Source organism: Fistularia commersonii, chromosome 9 (genome assembly GCF_037954325.1).
Source record: "Fistularia commersonii isolate RoL2024-O1a breed Wild chromosome 9, RoL_Fcom_v1.0, whole genome shotgun sequence".
NCBI lineage: Eukaryota > Metazoa > Chordata > Actinopteri > Syngnathiformes > Fistulariidae > Fistularia > Fistularia commersonii.
The window spans coordinates 4,510,394-4,533,201 of NC_141292.1; the positions used below are offsets into that span (position 1 = coordinate 4,510,394).

At 45.0% G+C, this 22,808-nt stretch overlaps 1 protein-coding gene across 6 annotated transcripts in view; it reads right to left on the minus strand.

Annotated features, from left to right (window-relative positions):
* The window catches only part of sema4d (sema domain, immunoglobulin domain (Ig), transmembrane domain (TM) and short cytoplasmic domain, (semaphorin) 4D), a 43,817-nt gene that overhangs the window by 7,482 nt on the left and 13,527 nt on the right, over positions 1–22,808 (minus strand). For 4 of the 6 annotated variants that reach the window (XM_086152092.1, XM_086152090.1, XM_086152088.1 and 1 more), the window contains exons 3-15: positions 10,323–10,456; positions 7,885–8,030; positions 7,735–7,797; positions 7,554–7,652; positions 7,388–7,481; positions 7,123–7,239; positions 6,679–6,830; positions 6,382–6,557; positions 5,301–5,457; positions 5,000–5,222; positions 4,443–4,555; positions 1,719–1,891; positions 1,541–1,587 (exon numbers count right to left, since the gene is read on the minus strand). In XM_086152092.1, coding sequence (XP_086008218.1) covers positions 1,541–1,587; positions 1,719–1,891; positions 4,443–4,555; positions 5,000–5,222; positions 5,301–5,457; positions 6,382–6,557; positions 6,679–6,830; positions 7,123–7,239; positions 7,388–7,481; positions 7,554–7,652; positions 7,735–7,797; positions 7,885–8,030; positions 10,323–10,456 — 1,694 coding nt within the window. Of the gene's footprint in view, positions 1–1,540; positions 1,588–1,718; positions 1,892–4,442; positions 4,556–4,999; positions 5,223–5,300; positions 5,458–6,381; positions 6,558–6,678; positions 6,831–7,122; positions 7,240–7,387; positions 7,482–7,553; positions 7,653–7,734; positions 7,798–7,884; positions 8,031–10,322; positions 10,457–19,901; positions 19,961–22,808 lie in introns of all 6 variants that reach the window. The other 2 variants (XM_086152091.1, XM_086152089.1) reach the window with 1 other exon arrangement.

Sequence of the window (22,808 nt, forward strand, 5' to 3'; positions counted from 1 at the left end):
ACAAATCGCTGGTGTCTGGGATTTTGAGATCATTTTCAAAAGAGTTTAAGTTTAGCGAAGCGAAGCAAAGTGTGCAAGTCAAACTTGTTGCATTAACTGTGTAACAAGTAGGTGAAGTCAGCCCCAACACCCGGGCTGCAGACCGGTACCGGTCCGTAGGTGGTTTGGGCCTTAAATGAATTCCATTTTATCTATAATCTGAATCGGAACAATGTTATTTTTTTGAAAATTGACCGAATTCTCTCACTCTTCGGACACGTAATACATTAACGGCAATATTAATCCTACAAGCTAGCAAAATGAGTAAAAAAACAAATGTCTTTGGAAAGTTTCTCTGCAAAGGGGAAAATGCCCAGGGAGACAAAAGAAGAGCCAATAACCACTAAGAAAAAGAACGCTGTATTAACAGGCAACACCAGGAAATCCACTTAAAATATGGATTTATCGTGACAGGTGAATCCAACACATCAATCCCGCTATGCTTAATATGTGGCGTCCGATAAGGCAATGAAGACTTCAAAACAGCTTCACCACTTGCAGACTAAGCACCCTGCATTAAAAAAAAACCCTTTGGGGTATTTCGAAAGAAAAAAGCGTGAATATTTATATATTCATATGTATTTATCCGCCAGTCCATGAAAATATTATCAGACATTAAACCGGTGCAGAAAAGGTTGGGGACGGCCGGATTAAATGAATGAGCATCAAATGAAAACCTCCTCTGTTAATAACGTAATTAAACCAGATTTAAGGATTTATATTACTACTACTTTTACTTTCAGCTTCCCCTCCATCCAACCATATTCTCTGTATCTTCCTTTCTCACTCCAGACCTCCTGCTTGGCAGCTCCAATTTCAGCATCCGTCTACGGATATATTCACTATCCCTCCTCTGTACACGACTAATCCATCTCAGTCTGGCTTGTCTGACTTTCTCTCCAAAATATTTACATGTGCCGCCCGTCTGATGGACTCATTCCTCATCTTGTCCATTCTCGTCTTCTCTTCAATGCCTTCCAACCGCGCAGCATCACTGATCTCACAACTGTTTTTGTACACCTTTCCGTTTCTTTATACATTATTTGTCATTTATAAAATACATTTCCCTCGTGTAAAACGCGTAACAAAACTGGGGGGCCGGTAGCGTTTCCATGCGATTAATCAGAGGTAAATTAACCAGGAAATGGAGTTACGAGCCGAGTCGCCGAAGGGATTAAACTCGCAAGTCAAGGTTCCACTTTATCGAATATTCCCGAGAAAACCTCTTTTAAAGTGTTAAAACTGAAATCGTGTACGTGAAGATTGAACCCATGATTTTGTTGAAGTAACTGCTTGTTGAGAAAGACTCATAAATAAATAAACTACTGCATTCTACGCTGCGTTGTATAAATTCCACAGACACAAGTAGATAAAGCTACGATCGGAATATCACACTGTATATTGACAATTGAATTCTGTAAACCTTTGAGCCCGAGGACTGTGTGCGACTACAAATTCTACAACGATACAACTTCCTACAAGTCTGCACGTTCCGCCTCACCTTTAGGACACTTGTCTGCATCACCGTTCAAGCTCTGGATTAACCTCCTGTAAAAACAGCATGAAGACATGAGGCGCGATCTGACTGATGGAGTCTGGAAAATGAAAGCAGTTGCGCAGCCGACGTCTGGGGTTTTTTTTTTTCCCCCCCCGGACCAAATGGCTGGGAAATGGATTACCTGAGATGTTGAGTGGGAGCTTCGGAGACGGTGACGCAGCCAGCGGTGTGGGGGTCCCAGGCACAATAGGGGTCTCTTGCCAGCAGACAGTCGTCACAGGACAGATACTTTCCGCAGAAGGCTGTGGGGGATTGGACCACGCCGGAGTCTGAACCGGCGTACAAAGATCGGGTCTGTGGAGGGAAGAGATAAAGTGAACCTTTTTATTTTTTTTTGCAAGCGAAGGAACGTGGTTTAGAGAAATCTTTCATTTTCCTGTCCAAAACTCGGAGGCGTCAGATCCCCAGCTTTGTCCACAGATAGGCCGCCCTGCAAAGACGCATCTAGCGGACGATTTCACCGGCTTATTTTCCATCTTTCACATTTAGCAATCTTCTTCTTCTTTCGGCTTTTCCCATCAGGGGTCGCCACAGCGAGTCAACTTTCTCCATCTAACCCTATTCTCCGTATCCTCCTCTCTCACACCAGCTACCTTCATATCCTCTCTCACTACGTCCATAAATCTTCTCTTTGGTCTTCCTCGAGACCTCCTGCCTGGCAGCTCCAATTCCAGCATCCGTCTACCAATACATTCACTATCCCCCCTCTGTACATGACCCAACCGTCTCAGTCTGGCTTCTCTGACCTTCTCTCCAAAACATCTGACATGTGTCGTTCCTCTGATAGACTCATTCCTGATCCTATCCATCCTGGTCACTCCCAAAGAGAACCTCAACATCTTCACATTTATCAATATCAGTCTTTATTCTTACCGTGATTTCCGGACTATAAGTCCTTTCGCTTTGAACACTACGGCTTAAACAATGATGAGGCTAATTTATGGATTTTTTGGGGGGCGAATGAGCTTCATGCCGCCAAAACATTTAGCATTGTCACATCGGAACAATAAAATCTGGATATTCTGAGGCTGTTCAATTCCGACACTGAAGACTTTAACGGTTTTAGTGCGCAGGGGGAAGACAAAGATCGCGATCAGTTGGAGTAGGACAAAGTGGGGATAGAAAATGGACGGATAGACGGACGTTTCCTTGTGTTATTTATTATCAATCTTTTTTTCATCAGCCGTGTCATGAAAACCTTTTGCTGTTTGCTGCTAGAACCAATTCAACAATGATTCCAGGGGCTTTTCACACACGTGACATTGGTGCTTGGTAATTGGCGGAACCGTCACGAAGGGCCATTTTTGTACATGTTCCCCTGTTGCCTCGCAACAAAGTTGGACAGTATCGGCAAGAAATGGACCAGGAGGAGATCCAGGCTCTTCTGGTCTGCTATGTTTCAGGGTAGTGGTTTGATGGTGGGGCTTAATGCAGTCCCTTAATGCCTGCGCCAATGCAAAACTAAAATGTTCCCCTGGAGGAGGGCGGTTCCTGGAACGAAGTACAAGATGGACAGTTTCTGTCCGAAAGTGGCTAATATTTGGGCAAACTGATGTCCCCTGCTGATGCTTCTATCATGGATGGCAGACGCTGTCGTCGCTGTGCTCTCAAAGTTACCTGTTTTTGCTGGTTCAGGTTTTACGTACAAACGAGTGAAGCACACAAATTGCAGGCATTCCTGCGTTTACATCTGGTGACTCCGCTTTCTCTGTTTTTCAAGACGGACAAACTGCCGCTTGTCCGTCGAAACCGGCAAAGATTGTTCCGCCGCGCTCGGCCTTTCACTGAGACCCGGGTCAGCAAACACATCGCGGACGGCTCCTTTCATGTCCCCGGATTCCAACCCCGCCAAGCGGATTAAGTAATAGAGCACTTTGGGAAAACATTGGGAGGCAGTAAGTGCTTCTGTTTCGACAAACGCCGGTCCACGGACGCCGCGGCAACGGACAAACTGGACACCCTCCTTACCGATCTGATTTAAAAGGACAAACTTCAACCACAAACTTCCTCGAGATAAAAGCATCCAGCTTCCCGCCGTGAAAAACGAGCCGGCGGCGACAATGCAGCACGGAGAAACCAATCTCTGACCTCAACAGATGTGGACTTCCAAAGTCAGCGGTAAAGGTGTCATGGCAGAAACTAGAAAAACAGGTTTTCTGGTAGCAACCCTACATGGCATGTAAAGGTTTAAAAAGACGCCTCCAACCAAACCATGCTTTGCTGGTGAGCCAAACATTTAGATTTTGCCTTGGTTTCACCACGACTAATTCCATCCTGTTGCACACGAACGCGAACCAGCTCTTCAACCTGGCAGAAAATATAGACGGTGTAAATACGAGACGTATTACTCTTCCGCCTAGAAGTCAATACGGATCAGCTGTCCCTCCCCGGCGCCCCCAACCCCAGATCTATGGCAGATCCCTTGAGCCATGTGAAGTCCCCTCCTGTCTCCAACCTTTCACCACCGGCAAATTGACTCGGCACAGCGTACCCACGCCCATCTGTCGGTGGATCGCACCAGACTTCTTGACAGACAGGAAACAACAGGTGAGACGTGAAGAAAAAAAAATAAAAACATCCAAGGGGTGGGGTTCTTGTCCCCTGAGCGCCGACAACAACGATAACAAGTGTGACTCGTCAGTGAAGTAAAAGCGACGACACACACGAAATATTGAAAGATGGCCGACTGTTATGGCGTCGGTCTTTGTGAAACGATTGGAATTCAGATGCGTGTGGTGAAATGAAAACCCGCCAAAAGGATCGTCCGGTTGCCGGGCTACCAAATATTAGCAGTGCGACACCACTTTCTGGCAGACTTTCACGGACACACCATGTGGATACTCACCTCGGAGGACAGCAGCAGGTTCTTGATGGGTTCTGGTCTCTTTAGGAGCTGGATCTCCTCCACGATGTGGACTTCTCTTTCGAACACCACCGCCTTATGCAAGACGCCCTTGTCTAAAGACGAGAATGTAGAGAAAAGAGCGAATTAGAATCGGAAAAACTATTTGGGCAATTGGGGGGCACACGGGGCAGCAGCAATAATATGTATATATAAATCAATTACTGTACAGTATGATTATAGTGTAGTATATATTTTCACAGATACATTTCAAAAAACCTGAATATCATGGTTAAGTTCCATTGTTTTTTTTTTTGAGAAACCCATATATTATAGAGATTCATGACAGTTACAGGGAAATATTACAAGCCTATATTTATTGAAATTTTGCTGATTTTTTTTTTTTAATCGATAATAAAAAACAGAATTCAGTGTCTCGGAATATGTTGTAAAAAAGTCCAGTATTTGAAAGTCATGGTGTGGTCACGTTAGTGTTTTCATGATATTCTAATTTCTCAGTGTGTCGCAGCAGGGCATCCGACGACCGGGTGTGCGGTTACCTGTCCCGGTGAAGATGACGTCGTAAACGTTGCCGTCGAGCGCGCGGACCCTCTCCACCACGATCTGGGTGTAGTTCACGTCCTTGGTGATGAGGCGAGGTCCGTTGCCCACGGGGAGGACGGGGTCCTCCAGCAGCGGGTGGTCCCTCACAAACTGGAGGGTCTTGTCGGGGAGGTGCAGGGAGTTGCTGATGTTCTGTTGCCGTAAGGCGTTGTTGATACACTGGCGGGAAACAGAAAGAGCAACATGTACCTTTGCTACGAACTGTGATTATTAGCTCCCCGTCTGCTGGGTACTTACTGCTCCGGGACGAGGAGTGGGAGTGATGCCGTTGTACCGAACCCACTTGGTATGGGACTGCTCCACAGTGGCCTTCTGCATGTACTTGCCCTTGGAGAAAACCTCCTCCACGGTTGACATGTTGTAGGCGCACACGGCGGACAACCCCACGTTACCCCTGAGGGAAGGAGAGCCTATTAGAATCATCATCTTTTCCTTTCGGCTGCTCCCTTCAGGGGTTGCAACAGCGAAATCAACCTCCTCTATCTAAACCTATTCTCTGTTCCTGACTCGTTCCTCATCCTATCCGTCCTCGTCACAAAGAGAACCTCAACATAAGCTCTGCTTCCTGTCTCTAACCCATACAGCAAGGCCAGTCTCACCACGGTCTTGTAGACCCTTCCCTTCATTCTGGCTGATAATATTTTGTCCGATTACCCCTGACACCTCTCTCCACCTCCTTTCCACACTCTCCACTTTTCTGGACTGTTGACCCAAGGTACTTCAAATCTTCCTTCCTTCCTTCTCTCAACTCCCAGTAGCCTCCTTAACAGTCATACGTATGTATTCTGTCTTGCTGTTGCTATCCTTCCCGAGACATACCTCCAACAAGATTTTCCTCCACCTGTTCTCTGATCTCACGACAGATCACGATGTCATCTGCAAACATCATGGTCCCTGTCTAACCTCATCTCTCAGCTTGTCCATCACCGCCGCAAGCAAGAAGGGGCTCAGAGCTGATCCCGGATGTAGGCCCCCCCTCCACCTTGAACTTCTCTGTCACACCAACAGCACACCGCAGCACTGTCTCACAGATAGCATACAAGTTCTGCACCAATCGAACATACTTCTCTGCCATTCCAGACTTCCTCTTACAATAGCATAGTTCCTCTCTCGGCACTGTGTCGTATGCTTTTTCTAGGTCTGCAGCTCCCTCTGACAGTCTCTGTACCCAGGATTCTTCAAGCAAATACTGCATCTGTAGTTCTCTTTCTAGGCACAAACCCATACTGCTGCTCACAAATGCTGACTTCTGCACTCAGTCTTGTTTTCGCTACTCTTTCCCATAATGTCATTGTCAACAGTGTTTGAGCGCACTGACCACTGTGAGGTGAAAATGCCGTAAATGACCGCGCCGCTTCCCTCGGCCTCCTTCAGGATGAAGACGTCATGCACAACGTTGAATACGAAGTTGAGCTCAGGCATGGAGCACACCAGCTTGGCTTTCAGGAAGGACGTCCACTTCTTCTGCAGGGTTCGCTGTCCCCCGAGGTCACCCTGGGGGACGACATTGAAGACGCTTACGGAGGGGGAATATAGATGATGAAGTTGCAATGGAAGTCTAATCATTTGAGTACGGTTGATAACAGGAAAATAACGACAGGAGAGGGATGCTGACCTTGCAGACGCGCGCCACCCTGGGGATGAGAAGCTTGCCAAAGAATTCATATTCCACCGAAACCTCGGTGAAAAAATAGTAGATTTTGTCATCCTCGCCATCCTGCCGGCTGCTGCCCTCTCTAACGACGTCAGCAAATACAAAACTGGGCTCTGCAAGAAAAGAACAGAAAGGGGATATTTAAAAAAAAAAAAAAATGAACGTGAAGACTACTGAGCTTCCTCACTTCGTACATTGCAATTTCTGCATTTAGAAGAATCTGAATACTGAAAACTGCCTGGTCTTAAATGGAAGAAATGTAACATTTAAATATATCTGTAAATATAGTGCAGCTCATTGATGATTACTGGGGAAAGATGCTATTATACAAATTTTAGCCTGAGACAGCCTGATGACTACATTTTCGGAAAAATCGCGAATTTATCATTTATTTCATGCACTTACCATTCAGCCACGATGTGGAGTACTCCGTCCTCAGCAGGGACTGAGATGGCGAGTATCTAAAAATAACCGGTTCGCTACCCAAGAAGTTATAAGCCGTCCCAGAGTACAGCTCCCCGTCTGAGAGGAAAACAGACATAAATAAATAAATGAAAAAGAACTGTTCAGCCCATCTGGTTTGCTGCTCAAAAGAGGAAAACAGAGATTATTGCAGATTATAATGACGGAAGCCACAAATGATCTTCGCGGGAATTCGGCCTTCACTCACCGACCATGACGGACGTGAAGCTTTGCGAGGGGTCAAATGAGCACTTCCCTCTTCCGTCTTCCGTCCGACCCTCTAGGGAGAAGTCGGCCAGATTCTGGCAGGAATCAAAGGACGCTTTAATAACCCAGACGGATGGATTTTGTGCCGTCTGTGTTTCGGAACTCACCAAGTAATCACACTGAGGCTGGAAGGCGTGCGTCCCGCAGACGTAGAGGCGATCGTCGTCCAGGACCTGGAGCACTCGGATGTAGTTCAGACAGTCCTTCTGCAGAGGAAGGCGTGACGGACGGGTCATCGCAAAGATACAGAGACGCAAAAGAGCTGCAGGTAGAAACTATCTCACTGACCACTTTTGATTTTCCTTTCACGGTGCACATGAGCATCGGCGTTTCCGGAACGGACCACTCCACCTTCAAACGAAGCCCAGGGATTAATCTCGAGAATTGCGTGCATTGTTTGGCCGTTAAAAAACAAAAAACGTCAGCCGCGCTAGATACCTTGTTGTTTCTGATGCTCACATTCTTCTTGCTGAGCTCAAAGATGGCCTCCCGAGCTCCCACGTACAGGGCGTCCTTTTTCTCACCCAGCAGCAGCGTGGTGTAGTTGGAGATCCCGGGCTCGGAAAACTCCGTGAGATCTAAATCTGAGCACAGATGCACCGCATCATGCTTGGGCCTCTGACCCCCCATTCGGGTTTAACTTTCCAGAACTATTTTTCCACGAGTGAAGAACCCCGCTGATAAGAGCAACAGTAAATGTGTCTCTTTCGTGATACATCTGGGCCAAAAATGACATTTTTCTGCAAAGTAAGGGGTTATTCCGGTTTAAATGTCTTACCACACACACACATTTATTAAGACCTTTTTTTTTTTTTTTTTAAGTTTTCTAGGGTATGTTCAAGTCCCTAAGTTGAAGCTCCAGCATCTGAAAAGGCCTTTGGAACACCAAGCTCCTTAATATTTGTTAAGCTTGCAGCAATATTGCCATGACGACGGACATTTTCTATAATAATAACTAACCAAAATTTATTAATAATTCTAATATGCTCAGGCTTCGAAAGACAAAGCTTGGGAAACCTCATGAGCAAAGTGAAGCATTTTGCTCTTTGGGAATAAAACTAAAGGGACTTAACGACAAACTCCATTATCAAGAGTTTTGCAGAACGTGACCAGTTTTGGTCTCGGCAAAACAATCAGAAATGTAAAGGAAGTGGTATTTATACAGTATTTATTTTAATTCATCAATGGTCTATAGTGAGAGTGCCATCTCTGTGGAGGTTCTCAGTCATCCAGATCATGGTGAATTCTTGTCGTGGCACTGGACTCGAATGTCTTATTAAAGCAAATTCTAGAAGATTTTGACAAGTATGGTGAAAGTTCATCAGGTTTTCCATACACATGGAGATCATTCCATATGAACTTCAAATGTATAAAAAGGTGCGGGACGCAGTCGTGGAAACGGACCCGCGCATCCAGACGCGTTCCACGAAGTCCCATCTTTCATTACGTGCGTAGCTGTGATTGACGGTTGATGCGGTGCCGGCGCCGTAGCATTTGTTTCTGGCCGCCGCCGTCAGTACCAGGTGCAAGCGGGTTCAGATTGCAGGTGCCTGGACATAAACGACGTAGCGATGAAAGAAAATCCCCCTCGCTGACTGACCCGAGCGGTCTCTAGACCACAGCGGGAGGAAGAGAGACTCCTCTTTTGTCAAAAGGCGGCGCAGCGCGGTAGCTGGAAACTATTTCTGCAAACATAAGTGTGAGAACTCCCGCCCGCGCTTGAGACCCGAGGGACATCGGTGAGGCCGAGCGGTGCGGGGAGTTTCCTGTGATACATTTAGGAAACAGGTGCTGCAGATTAATCTGCCACGAGCCTTGTCAAACTGCGTAAATCAAAATCACTGTGTGTTAAAGGCTGTTTCAGATTAAAGAAGCTCTTATTTTGGCATTTCTCTTTGCTTTGGATATTTTCATTTTAAGTTTTTTTTCCTCAGTGATCATTAAAAAAGACTAATAGAATCATGCATCAGTTACGTATAAATACACAAAACAATCAATATACAAACATACATGTATATATACACACACACACACACACACACACACACACACACACATTTATATGTACATATACACACATATATATATACATACATATACATGCATATACACGTATATATACATACATATGTGTATATATACATATATACACACGTGTGTCTATACATACATATACACGTATATGTACGTGTATATGTATATATACATGTATATATATGAATATATACACACACATGTGTGTATACATACATACATACGTCTATGTATATAGACGTATATATGTGTACATACACACATGTGTGTCTATACATATATGTATTTATACTCACATGTGTATATATACATATATGTATATATGCACACACCCATATGTATACACATATATATACACACACATATATACATAATTATACATGTATACGCATGAATGTATAGGACTGTCTCAGAAAATTAGAAGATTGTGATTCAGTTCTTTATCTTCTGTAATGCAATAAAAAAAAAAAAAAAGTTACTCTTTCATGATATTCTAATATTTTGAGATAGGATTTTTTGACTTTTCTTAAGATGTAAGCCATAATCAGCAATATCAAAATAATAAAAGGCTTGTAATATTTCAGTTGATTTGTAATGAATCCAAAATGTATGACATTTTTGTTTTTGTCATTGCATTACAGATGATAAAGAACTTTGTCACAATATTCTAATTTTCTGAGACAGTACTGTATATTTATTTATACACACACACACACACACACACATATATAAATAATTTACATGGACCTCATCTTGAAATATAGTTATCTGTCTCATGAATCACATAAAATGTAAGTCTTCAATGGAGAATCACGAATCAACAATAGTTTTAGCACGGTTACCTTGGTTTCTCCACGAGGTTCGGGGCACGGCGTGGGGCCCCTGGGTGGAGACCTCCAGGAGCAGCCCCAGGAACACCCCCAGCACGCCAAAGCCCATGTTCGAGTCAGACAGCTTTGGAACCGTGAAGTTTCCTCTGTGAGATACACAAAAATGAGAATAAAGCAGCTGTGATGATGTATTTTGAGAGGCAAAGCTTCCTCATAGCCCCGCTTATCGCCCGCTGCGGATCTGAAACTGATAAAACAAAAAAAAAAAAAACACATCCACTTGTTATATTGAAATCAAGCGGATGATCTGATCCGGTTTCATATCTCTTACTGTAACATTCCAGTCGTACTTCAAACAAAACCATTTAAAAAAAAATGATAGTATAAACACAAGCAAATCCCGTAGTGTTAATAAATAAATTCATTATTTGCGATAGTTTCATTCATTCATCAGAATACTTTATAGATCCCAGGGAGGGATATGCTCTTCCTTGCAGCGGCTCTTACTCACAGAGTGCAGACAAAAACATAAGCATCAATATGAAAAGAAAAAAATATATATATAAAGAATAAGTATATGTATATATAATTCTGTGTTATTCCTCTATTAGGACTTGATACAGGTGTTTGCCCAGAAGGAAACGCGTATATAAATATGTACAAAATAAGAAAAATAAGGGAAATAAAGATGTTATTTTGACATCGAGGACAGGGTTGGAGCATGTGATGAGGACCTCAGCTGGAACGAAAATGGCTTAAAAAACCGCACAACCTTTCCTGCAACACACCAGCCTGTCATGACTTCTCTTTGGTATGTTTCTTATGCAATTAGTTAACACCTCGGGCTTAAGAAAATCTCCCCTTTTATGAAAACAAGGGTTCTGCCGCGCGGCACCATTGTTGCTGCACAGTAACGGGCGGATCTTTTGGCCCCGGATGAACGCGGTCGCTGTCACGGCTGCTGTCGTCACCGCTTAGCTTTTTTTTTTTTTTTTTTGCAGTACAGCATGACCTTCCTGCCAGGCAAAAGCTCTCTCCTGGCGCATTTACTTCAGGATATGCCTGATAAGAACCCCATTAGCCTGGCATGTGTGTATGTGTGTGTGTGTGTGTGTGTGTGCGTGCGTGCACACATTTTTATTAAATAGATTCTGGCCCGGCTTGGGAGGTTTACGTTGTCATGTCATCAACTTAGCCATATCTATCTTTCGAAGTCTATTTTTGGGGGAAAAAAAAAGAAATTCCATAATTTTTAAATCTGAGACTGGGGTATTGCTATATGGGGTATAATGGGGTATAATAATGTGCAATATGGCAATTTCAAGTGTGTGCGATAATTTGTTTGCAAACACTGTTCCCAACCTGTATTTTAAGTCCACACATGTATATAATCTGGCTGAAAATCTCCATACAGAGACTCTTAATCCAATTTTTTTATAACCATGACAGCCAATATTCTAGTTGTAAATTGTATAAATGCACATTTACAGATGGAAGTTGAAACAATTAATATCTTGCACATTCATTGATGCTAATTGTTTTGCTGCCTACAACAATCATGCACATGTACTAACGCGTACACGCACCCAAGCTCTTACCAGTTCAAACTCAGCTATTAAACTATAAGGTATAAAGTATAAAGTGCATGCAAATTCCACAACGAACATTTGACAGCTCTATCCTTACAATCTTATCATCTGGTCTCAGAAAATTGTGAATTAGACAACGCAATGACAGATTTGATGTCAAAATGCTTATTTCGCAGTCGCCATATTATACGTACATAAGCACAATTTATTCACTTAATGTGACAAAAGCAATCCGCATGTATTGAGTCAACTGCCCTTGTTTTGTCTGTCAGGTTCCCGTTCTACAGCTGTAACAACACGTTTCAAGCCGCCTCTTTTAGGTCATCTGAAAAAAGTTGGGAGAGGCTTTAAAGCTTAAGTCAAACATTTAAAATAAATCTCCAAATCTGTTTCCAATCCCGTGCGTAATACACACAATATAAATACCGAAATTACTGTGATCCCCGGGGCGTGCACAAATTTAATCTTGAGGTCAAGTTTCGCGGCGGGCCGATTTGTCCCGACAAGGACGGAAGGCTGATTACCTTCTTTGGGCTGAATATGATCACCGGCGAAAATGGAATTATTGAAAGTGATTAACCGGCGTAATTCGGCCGTAAATCTAAAGTGCTTCCTTTCACTCGATCCAGTCGTGTGAGAGGAGCGTGGGAGGGGCGAAACTCTAGCCGTGTGACCTGTCTTTTAATTTCACTCGCTTTTACAAAGTAAAAGACACATCACCCGCATGTGTGTGTGTGTGTGTGTGTGCGCGCAAATATGCACGTTGCGTTGACAATGGAGGGCGATGTTGATGTAACAAGCACGGGGAAGGCGGCCCCGTCGGGCGCTTGCGTGCGGTTCTCTCGCCGATCCAAACAAAGCAGGTAATTCTAGTTTTAAAAACGTAAGTCGAGGGGAAACTTAAGTACCTGCGGCGCGTAGCCGTTGAGATGGGCGGGTCAGTCACGCAGAGGACGGCCCACGGGGTTATCGGATATCGTGCCAGATGAGGATCGAGATAACTTCGCGCCGCGAGGAACAAACTAGGAGGTAGACGGAGCTGCCGAAAAAACAAGAATGGCGGGGGGAGGGGGGGTGGGGGTGTCAGGATGCGGGTCATCTGTCCTCATTTCAGATTTGACAAAGTGTCAAAGGCGTATAAATCACGGCGATTACTTTGGGGGGGAATATAGGTTAGTTGATCATTAGTCGCACGCTGGGTGGCTGCGTCCGTGAAGGGGGGGGTGTGTGTGTATCATAACGCACGGCATGGGTGAGCGGTCGTTCATCAATGCGTGAGAAGAGGATGGACGGGGAGGTTCTTAATTGATTATTGATTTGCTCGCAATGAGAACAAATTGGACCCTGAGGTATGACCTTACCGACACTGGAGTTGGTTTGGTTTTTTTGTTTTTTTTGTTTCCCCCCCCTGTGTGAGTAATTGCCCTGACTAAATCTGGCAAAGATGGGAATCCATTCCAGTTTCAGCTGTAGACTCATCAACCAAAGAGGAGGGATGGGGGTGGAGGACGGCGGGAGGAGGAGGAGGAGGGGGGGTCAAATGCACAAGGACCTATTGTTTACTGAAGATGCGGGTAGCCTCCACTCCAACCCCCTCCAACCACATCATCACGGTAGAATAGTGACAATGGACACACAGAAAGAAGCGAGAGGGAGAGAGAGAGAGAGAGAGAGAGAGCGAGAAAAAGGCATCACTTCTCGCTCTTATTCAGTTCTTTTACAGTGTTGCCAATCTAAATGCCAGGCCGGCTTAGCTGCGAGGCAAGCTGTGAGCCCAGACAGTATTTTCCAAAGATCACACAAGCCCGTGAGATCCGGGACCGTCCCCGAAGACGACCCGTCCATAGAAACGGCGTGATGACAACAGCGCAAGCGGACTGAGAGAAGAGCCGGTGTGAAAAAAAAGGCTGCGGTGACAGTATCCCCGCAGGGGAAGCGGACAAATTTCCAACCGGTCCGTCTCCTCTAAAACTCATTTAGAGGCATAAATAAAACCATCAAACGAGACCGTCCTCTCCCGACGGCCGCTCCTAATTATCCACCGTCCGGGAGCCCCATTCAGGTCAGGGCTGGGAGAAAAAAAAAAAGGAAATAAATGAAACCTAAAGAAAACCCATTTTAAACCGGGCGCTACAGTAGCAGAAAGAACACAGTGGCAGCTACCCTATGCTAGTGAGAGATTTAGAGGGGCTGCCGCATTGCCCTTGGATATTTAAGATGGTTACCATGCTGGCAGGTCTCTTTGAGCTCTTTGTGTTCCCATCTCGGCTCTTTTGGCTGCACAAGGAGGTTGACACCTGCTCGGGGCCTTGGGGTTCCCAGCACTGCGCTATTAACTGGGTACAGACGTTGGCTGGGAGCCCGCGGAGGACGGAGAAGGGGAAGGGGGGGGGGGGACTGGAGCCCTGCCTATCTTTACACGAGAAGCGGTAAGTATGCGAGACAGAAAAACAAGTCACCCTGCAAAGCAAATCACTGGGACGCTGCCACACTTTTTATTCTCTGACTTAAAGTCCTTCGTCAGAATGAGGCATTTAAGGCTTTTTAGTTGAATAGATGACTCAGAGCCTACGTGGTAGTTATAAGCTGACGTTCTTGCATGACTCAACATGAGCCTTTGGACAATGTGTATAGAATTTGGGCTGTCGAGTCACATTTTATTTCTATGGCGCCAAATCACAACACAATTGTCTGATGACTGTTTCCATGTAGAGAAAGTCTGGATTTTTTTTTTTTTCTTTAAATAAAATTTTTTGTTTATAAATTTTTCTTACTGCTATGACATTAATACATTTGAAAAATTAACAAATTAATAAAAAAAAAATCCTTAACGCCGGCGGCCTCCTGCAAGGGACAGGCACATATGACAGTTGAGGAGAAGGAGATAGAGAAAAATAGAGTTGGATGGAGGAAGATGATTTGCCGTGGCAACGCCTGATGGAAGCAGCCGAAATGGCAAAGAAGAAAACGTTTTTTGTTTTTTTTGAGTGTCGTCAAGGCGAAGTCTTTCGCAGCGGATGACACCAAAGCATGGAAATGAGTTTGACATGGGCGCAGGGCACATAGCGAGGGTTTTCGTGTCGCAAAGTTTAAATGTCAACTGTCGGAGCGAGCGGCCCTCTCACAACTCAAATCCAACCGCAAAGCAAGCTTCGCCCAGGTTCCCGGCAAAGTGAAGAAAAGGCCACCCCTACATTTATTCCCGTGAACATTTTTTTTTTTTTTGGCTGGATCAGCTTTCTCTTGGGATTCTCAGCGATTAATAATAAATGTCTGAAAGCAACTTTTTTTCGTAAACAGACAAACTTTTTAAGCTTGCACCGAAAAAGAGGCCTGTCCTGACTTAACCCCGGGTTAAACAGTCATTTGATTTCCTGACTGGTGACTGTTGATCATTATGCAATAGAGACCGGGGCCAAACGGGGAATATAAGAGCCTCAAAAACAAAACTCTATCCACAGGGGTCGATGGCACCGTCGAAAGAACTGAATAATCGGCGAAGCCGACCCGCTGAAAGGGGGAAGTTACACCTTACAGAAAGACAGGAATGGAAGGTGAAACCGATGCTCGGGAAATATTCGATGACCGGAAATGTCGTGATTACACCGGGCTTGTCTGACTCGCGGCTTGTATAAAAACACCGGTGAAGACTCGCCGATGAAGGACGGCTTGGCACTCGGGACAAGATAGTGTCCCCGTCACTTCCGAGGCAGAGCGCGGACAAGAAACTCGCCGGGGAGCGTGACAAGTGCGGTGGAGGCTGATGAGAGGGAGTTGGACGTTCAGGGACTGCCAACCGCTCGGCTCCCTTCACTTCTTTTCCCCGGCCAGCAGCTTCTTCCATGAACTCACTTATCGTCCGCATCAATGCACAGAGATGCTCTTCTTTCGCGGAGCCGAAGGATGCCAAGATGCTGCTGCTCCCCCCCCAAGTCTGTCTCTCTACCAATGAGGCGAACGGTTTGATGGGGAGTTTGAAGCGATGCATTTTGTGGAAAGAATGTCTCTTTTTGGCAAGTGGATGCGATATTTCCACAGTGCGCCGCACACTAAATTTGCTCGGGGATGATGAAAACGACATCTGCGGCCGTGGACATTCCTCCGACACCTCCAGACAAATAGTAGACTCGACTAAAAAGCTGACTCATCGGTTTCTTACAAATTAGCATGACCGGGGGATGGTCCAAGTCACAGATTAACTTTCCCCGCAAATATGGACAAACACATCACGAATAATTAAATAAAGATGACAGTTTCGCTGTCAAGAGCGCCATATTTCATTCCAATGCTCCGTAATGTGGCACAATGATCTTCGTATGGTTTTGTCATCCGCGCCACGGGTTTTACTTCCCGATGAAGCAATCAAAGTTTGGCTGTTCGCAGCTGGCCAGAGCAAAGCGAGGAGGAACACCACCTCTGATTTTGGATTTTCAAAAAAAAAAAAGGTTTTAAACAAACGCATTCACAATCAGGAGCCGTCGGCTTCGGTTCAAGTCCAACCGGACGCGTCGGTTCTCACACAAATCTACTGCGAATACTATTGGAGAAAAGAGAAGGTTCACGTCGATGGTACATGTTTGTAAATTGGGCTCAGGGGTGCGGATGCTTCCGTACGCCCGGGAGATGTCGCGGGTTTTTCGGAGCGCGGCGAGTTTGATAAATCGAGCCCCTGCTTGGAACTAAATACCGAGACCAGACAGGATGACACAGTGATGGGGACAGATTTACAGATTAATGGATTTTGGCTATAAACGCGGGCGCGGCACGCTAACATGTGTACATGATCATGTCTACCGCGCGCATCAAATCTCCCATGCAAAGTCTAGTTTGAAATACTGGCAGCTGCACGAGTCCGCACAGGCTGACAAACCCATTTTGACATACGAGGCATTACGGTCCCTGTCATACACTCCTACTCCCATGTAATTACGGACACGCTCGACAGGTGAACAAAGTAATAATTATTTGCTCTTTGCTTTAAAGAATAGCCCCAATATCTACGACTGCTCAAAGAGTATTAGCAGTACCGCGGCTCTGGCCCGGGTCCAAACCATCTGGGATCGGCTGAGCGGAGCTGTCAGAGCCTTTGTTGAGAGGAAAAGCGGCTCTGTCAAGGCCACATCATTACGTTTGCATAAAGGTCATTTTAAACCCAGATGCGCGACCGACAGCGGACAGCTGACTGTTACTCATATGGAGACAATAAAAGTAGGAGCGGCGACAAACGTCGCGGTGCATTATCCAGGCATGACAGATGGGAGGAAATATTGACTTTTTAAAAAAAAAAAAAAAAAAGCCAGATTAAGGATTAACAACATGATTTACTACTTCCATATTCGTTTACATCTTCCTTTCAGTGCTGAATGATGACAGTCATTTCTGTTACTTTAACTGCCAGAAACTTGCTATTTTGGTTGGATCGCCATGGGGACGAAGCAGCGAGATTTAACCCTTAATGACAGCCCAAATAGCTTAACTGAGTAAAGGAGCTTGTGTGAAGGCAACACTATACCGAGGGGAGGTAAAATGGATGCCCTCCTATGTAATTACTAGTTGTAGGGCCACTGCTGAGCTAGCACGTCAGCCTAAGTGGCCACAGCAAAGGCAAATGAAGGGTCAGGTCCAGTAAAGGGTATATTTAGTCCGCCGATGGCAAGCTTTTTAAAAACAACACACCCTTTCTCTGAGTCACATGGCTCTGGAAGATCTGAAAAAAAAAACTTCCCCATAAAACATACAGGCAAATGAAGTAAGTTAAATACGTGTGGTGTTTCCCCTGTCCGGAGTGCAGTGTGCCTCTGCGCTGACATGAGAGCATAATCACTAGGCACTTTTTAATTAAAAAGGGAAACAAGTGGACTTTGATCGGCGACGGCAAAAAAACAAGGACTTTTGCTTTCAAGGACGAGGAGAAAAAAAAAAAAAAAAGGAGACGGCTCCTTTTTCATCCAAAAGTTTTACCCGCAATATCTGAATACGACCGTATCTCAATGGCGGGCTTGGTCCGACGTGCGCACACGCTGAATATGTAACAGCATCTCAAGCAACTGGGCTCGGGCGCTATGCGGAATAAGCCACTTATTTTGGGTTTTAAAACTGGTAATCCGAGAGGGGTCACATAGAAGCCGCCGTTCACAGTCAAAAGTCATAAGCCGTTCACTCAGTCGTTTCCTTGAGGCTACTGTAATGGCAGACAGGCCTTGGGGCGTATTATGTGAGACTATTTTAGGAGGTTAGAAAAGAACAGCTGAAGGTCTTGCGGTTTCAAGTTGGCGAACGGTCGTCCCATTGGTAGTGGGACGACCCCGCGCCCCAACCTCCAAAGACAAAAACAAAAAAAAAAACAAACAACACCAATAGTCAAGGGCAGGTGACTTCAGCTCTAGAACTAGCTTGTGGGGCTGGTTTTCAAATCAACATCCAAATAAAAATATCCATGATTCCCCGTCATTTGGGTGACGCGGCAAACATTCGACCGGTTTAAATAAAGAAACGACAAACGGCATTTAAGATTACGAGGCTTTCCCACCGGCCAGGAGAGGTTTGAAAAGAGCTACAAACATCAGTTAAAAAAAAAAAAAAAACAACCCCTTGCTGGTTTTTTTTTTCCTCCTCTTCCTCGCTTCTTTTCAGGAGCGCTCCTTTCTCCTTCGCCGTTGCTTTAGACGTCTGCAGACGGATCCGATTTCATGGCGGTAATTTTGGCCGGCGGAGACAAAAACACTTCAATTCGGGTTGTGTGTGAAAGCTGGAGCCATCCGGCGCTGGCCGCCGCGGCACCTACCGAACTTTGCCTACCTGAGGCAAAACAATAACTTTTCAATTTCCTTCACAGAAATGACAGGGATAAAGAAAATGGACCGGGAGCAAAGGGATTCCATATGGAGACTTCGTGATCATCTGATTTTACAGGTAACTTTGAGAAACCCCCCCCCAAAAAAAAAGAAAGACAAGAAAGAAATGAACATCCCGTGTACATTAAGTTCTACCAACTAACGCTTCTCAGTGATGTAATGGAAAATAGTTGATGTACAGTAATGACAGGGTATGTTGTTTATGGCTCTGATTGATTATTTTTCTCAGTTTTTTTGTTTGTTTATAGATAAAGTGGGATCCATTTTCCACTTCTCAGGGGATTTTATCCTCAGATTCCTGTCTGGTTTCCTGGAGCACTTTGAAATTTGAATTTGTGGGGCTTGTATTCGTATAATTACATATTACTTTTACTTAAACAGATATTGCACTCTGGTCTGGGCATTGTTTCCAATGTTCTTGTCCGGTCATTATTTACCTCCGCGTCAGTACGAGGTGTATGTGTGAGCATTTTTCATCAATGAAGCTGATTCTGATGAATACTTATTTAAATGCCGTAACTTAAGACTTGCCATTCCGTGCTAAGAAAGAAAATTGAGTGGGAAGATTTAGAAAAAAAATCCATCCATCCATCCCTGCACATGATTGTGAATCGTGAAACATGTTTGAGCATTGCAAAATAATACAAGTCAATACACATAAAGATTGTGTGATATAAGTTGAGATGAAGTAAGCTCAGCCTCTGGGCCTCTGCATGCTCACAAGGTTCAGTAAAATCAAGATAACGTGAACCGCCCGAATGTTTCCCAACAGTGTCAAGCGATCAATACTTAAAGAGAAAAGGACAAAAAAAAAAAAAAAAAAAAAAAAGCATCACACGGGGGGTGAGGGGGTAGGTAAACAGATGCGAGGGGGTTTCGGGGTTATTCTCCAAAAAGCACCAAAGCCAAGCTGAATCAAATCAAAGCGGGATTTGCCCAGGTGTGTGTTCATGCAGGGGTAGATTTGAGAAACCAAAAAAAAAAGGAAAGAAAAAGGCAAAGCCCCCAAGGGGGTTACAGGAGGGACCTTTAGAAGCATGCAGCGTTCGTGTTGAAGCATGCAAGCCCAGGAGCAGCTCGGTTTGCGATCTGCACATCAAAAAAGGGGGCGGCAGGGAGGGGAGGAAGAGTGGATTGGTGTTTCTGACCTGTAGCTCCTTACAAGATGCGACGTTCTTCCTCCGGAGAGAATTATAAAATTCTCAAGCTAGAGAGTAGGGGAGGGGGGGGGAGAGACAGAAAGATCAGACAAGACAGTTAAGTTGTGCATGTTTGTGTTTGCGCCGCTGAAAGGGAGGAAGCAGCCGGTATGTGTGGTTCGCTGTCTCGACCACGTTCGGGACAGAATGTAGCTGAATCGATGCAAACATGTGGGACCGCAACATTAACACAATAATCACATAGACACACATGAAAAGGAAGGAAAACATTCTAGACAGAGAAAAGTATCATATCAGCGCTGAAGTAATCCCGACCACTTCTCTTAGCGAGGCGCGTGTGACGGACAAATTAATGATGAACAGCATGCGACGTCGACACCGCAAGAGGAACCTGCTGTCTTCGTCCACAACATCAGATGTCCTCAACTTGGTCTACAAATGAGCGATGTCTCCTTCTTTGCACGCAATTTTCCAGTCTGGCGATTACTTGCAACAAACAATTGCGGGCGTCAAAGCCCCTGCAGCTGTATTTCATGTATGGTGTTATCAGTTTTATTACTCACTGCAGTAAATAAGGCTCGAACGTAATGACTGTTAATGTAATAACACACACAAAAATGCTAACCGCTTAAAAATCCCCGAATGTTCGGCAGGGATGACAGCCTGCTATCACAAGACCGACGTTTTATTGCGATATTTTGTTTATGTTTTTGTACTGCACTTGTTTTCTGTCGCCCTAGACACGCATTTTCGGAGAGCAGGCTCACTGAACAGCAGTGCCGCTCTGAAAAAACAGCTTCTGGGCACATATGCATTTCAACAGGGTGACACTTTACGTCAAAACCAATTCATTCAAATGGGATTGTAGAGCTTTGTATATGCTTGTGGCGCGTATGTGCAAATATGTTTTGCAGCAAGTTCGACAGCCCACCTGTCAACAACATTTTTTTTTCCCTCATCTGTTGACTGGCTGGTGAACGTCAGCATTCGAGTTCTTCAAACTCTGCAATTGTGAATTATCACATTTAAATATTCAGGCATGCCTGGGGGGGGATTTGGCAGTTAACCAGTTTCAAGACCAAAAAGGGTTCAAACGCTGACAGGACATTTTCCCTCCATATGCTACCACATTGCATGGAGCGGGACGCTAATAGAGAAAATAGGCTTTTAAAACCTTTCACACTTTATCCAAACTAGCGTTGTGCAATACTAGAACAAAAGACCCAAAATCCGCAGTAAGAAAGAAAAGGACTGTCAAATAGGAAATTATTTTCCTTTAACTTTAAGGTGCTCAAGAGCAAGATTGTATACATTAACAGGATGACAAAAAAGTAAAAACTCCTTACGCCCATAGTGACAGATGGTTGGGCCTCCATTCACAACGCTTTCCAGTCTGTTCCCTTACACTGCTTCTCTGAGCGAAAAGAAACCCCATGCAACAAGGATGAATACATTCTCCTTGCACAAGTACACAAGCCTTATTCCCACAGTCCACTACAATCCGACTCTGTTTGAGTGGAACACGCAGGCTTACATATTCGATAGGTCTCCACAATAGCTCACTTTGTGACCCGTGGTCAATTTTCACTTTCACTAATGCTCAGATATACAAGGAGAAAACCGCGAATTAAAGCGGAATCCCTCAAAATTTGTACCGATTGCGCGCGGAGGGGGACAATTAAACAAAAGGAGCCAAATCTTCCAGACAACTGAATTCAGGTCACACAAATCAACCCAAATATGCAGATTCACAAGCATTGGCAATGGCTTGGAGGGGTAAGCTACAGTAATGTAGCCCCCCCCACCCCTAACCCCCTATTCTCTTGCATAAAAGAATAATCAGATTATGTTAAGCAGAGATGATACAGACCAGACTACAGACATGGGAAATTCTCTTAGAACTGATAATACCCCCCCCTTCCTTCCGCACCTCCACCCCCACAAAAAGTTAAATGCACGTTACAGTCTTTCCACTGGTTGAGTGAACCGCAGTCTACTGTAATGAGATGGTTGCGGTCGGGAATATTTATCATAACAAGTTTGCTTATTGCTTGTCCGGCGTGGAGAGTAGATTTGGCCGACCGGTAATGATAGCCTATAACTTTGAATCGGTTTTCGCGATTTTTAAGAGGCCGCGTAGATCAAGGTCAAGATCCCAGTGGCTACTTTGAGGCAGAAAAGATGAGTCCTTTCCTTTGGGAAGTACAAGGTATCACCCTTGGTTCTGCCGGATCCTTACATTGATCACAGAGGCAAACGCAAAACAAATAAATAAAACACAAGGGGCCGGCGAACGCAAGACGACGATACAAGTCCCGGCCTCTCGGCCTCCTCTGACGGCATCAATAGAGCAGGAGGAGAAGATGACAGATGTGCAAGATTGATGAGGCGTAGGCCAAAGGGTACATCCCCTTCCACATCGTTAGGAAGCGCTTTGACTCGGCTTTCCCCGGCTCCCACAAAACCCCGTGACAGCCGATACCGTCGTCTTTACTACCAGCCCACGAATCCCGATGACACCGCGCCTTTATGTCTTGATTCAAAACGTCCGGCCCGTGGGTCATGGCCACGCCCCTCGGTGACACAGTGGTCCGGAGAGGGGACGGAGAGGAAGCCGAGATGTCGGGGATCTCGGGGTTATTTAAATTGATGAGCGGCGTTGAAAACGGGGACGAGAGCTGGTCTTCAGAGGACCCTTCAGCCCGGAAGAAAATTATTAATGGTTCCACTTCAGAAACTCAGCGTTTCGGAAAAACACTGATGGATGGGCTTTTCGGGCCACTCCGCTGTGACAAACAATTCCGCCTTTCTCTTTTTTAACAATATCACGACCGTCACGGATCTATCTCTCCGATCGACACCCGTTTTCTTGTGATATGCTGAACCGATACTTTT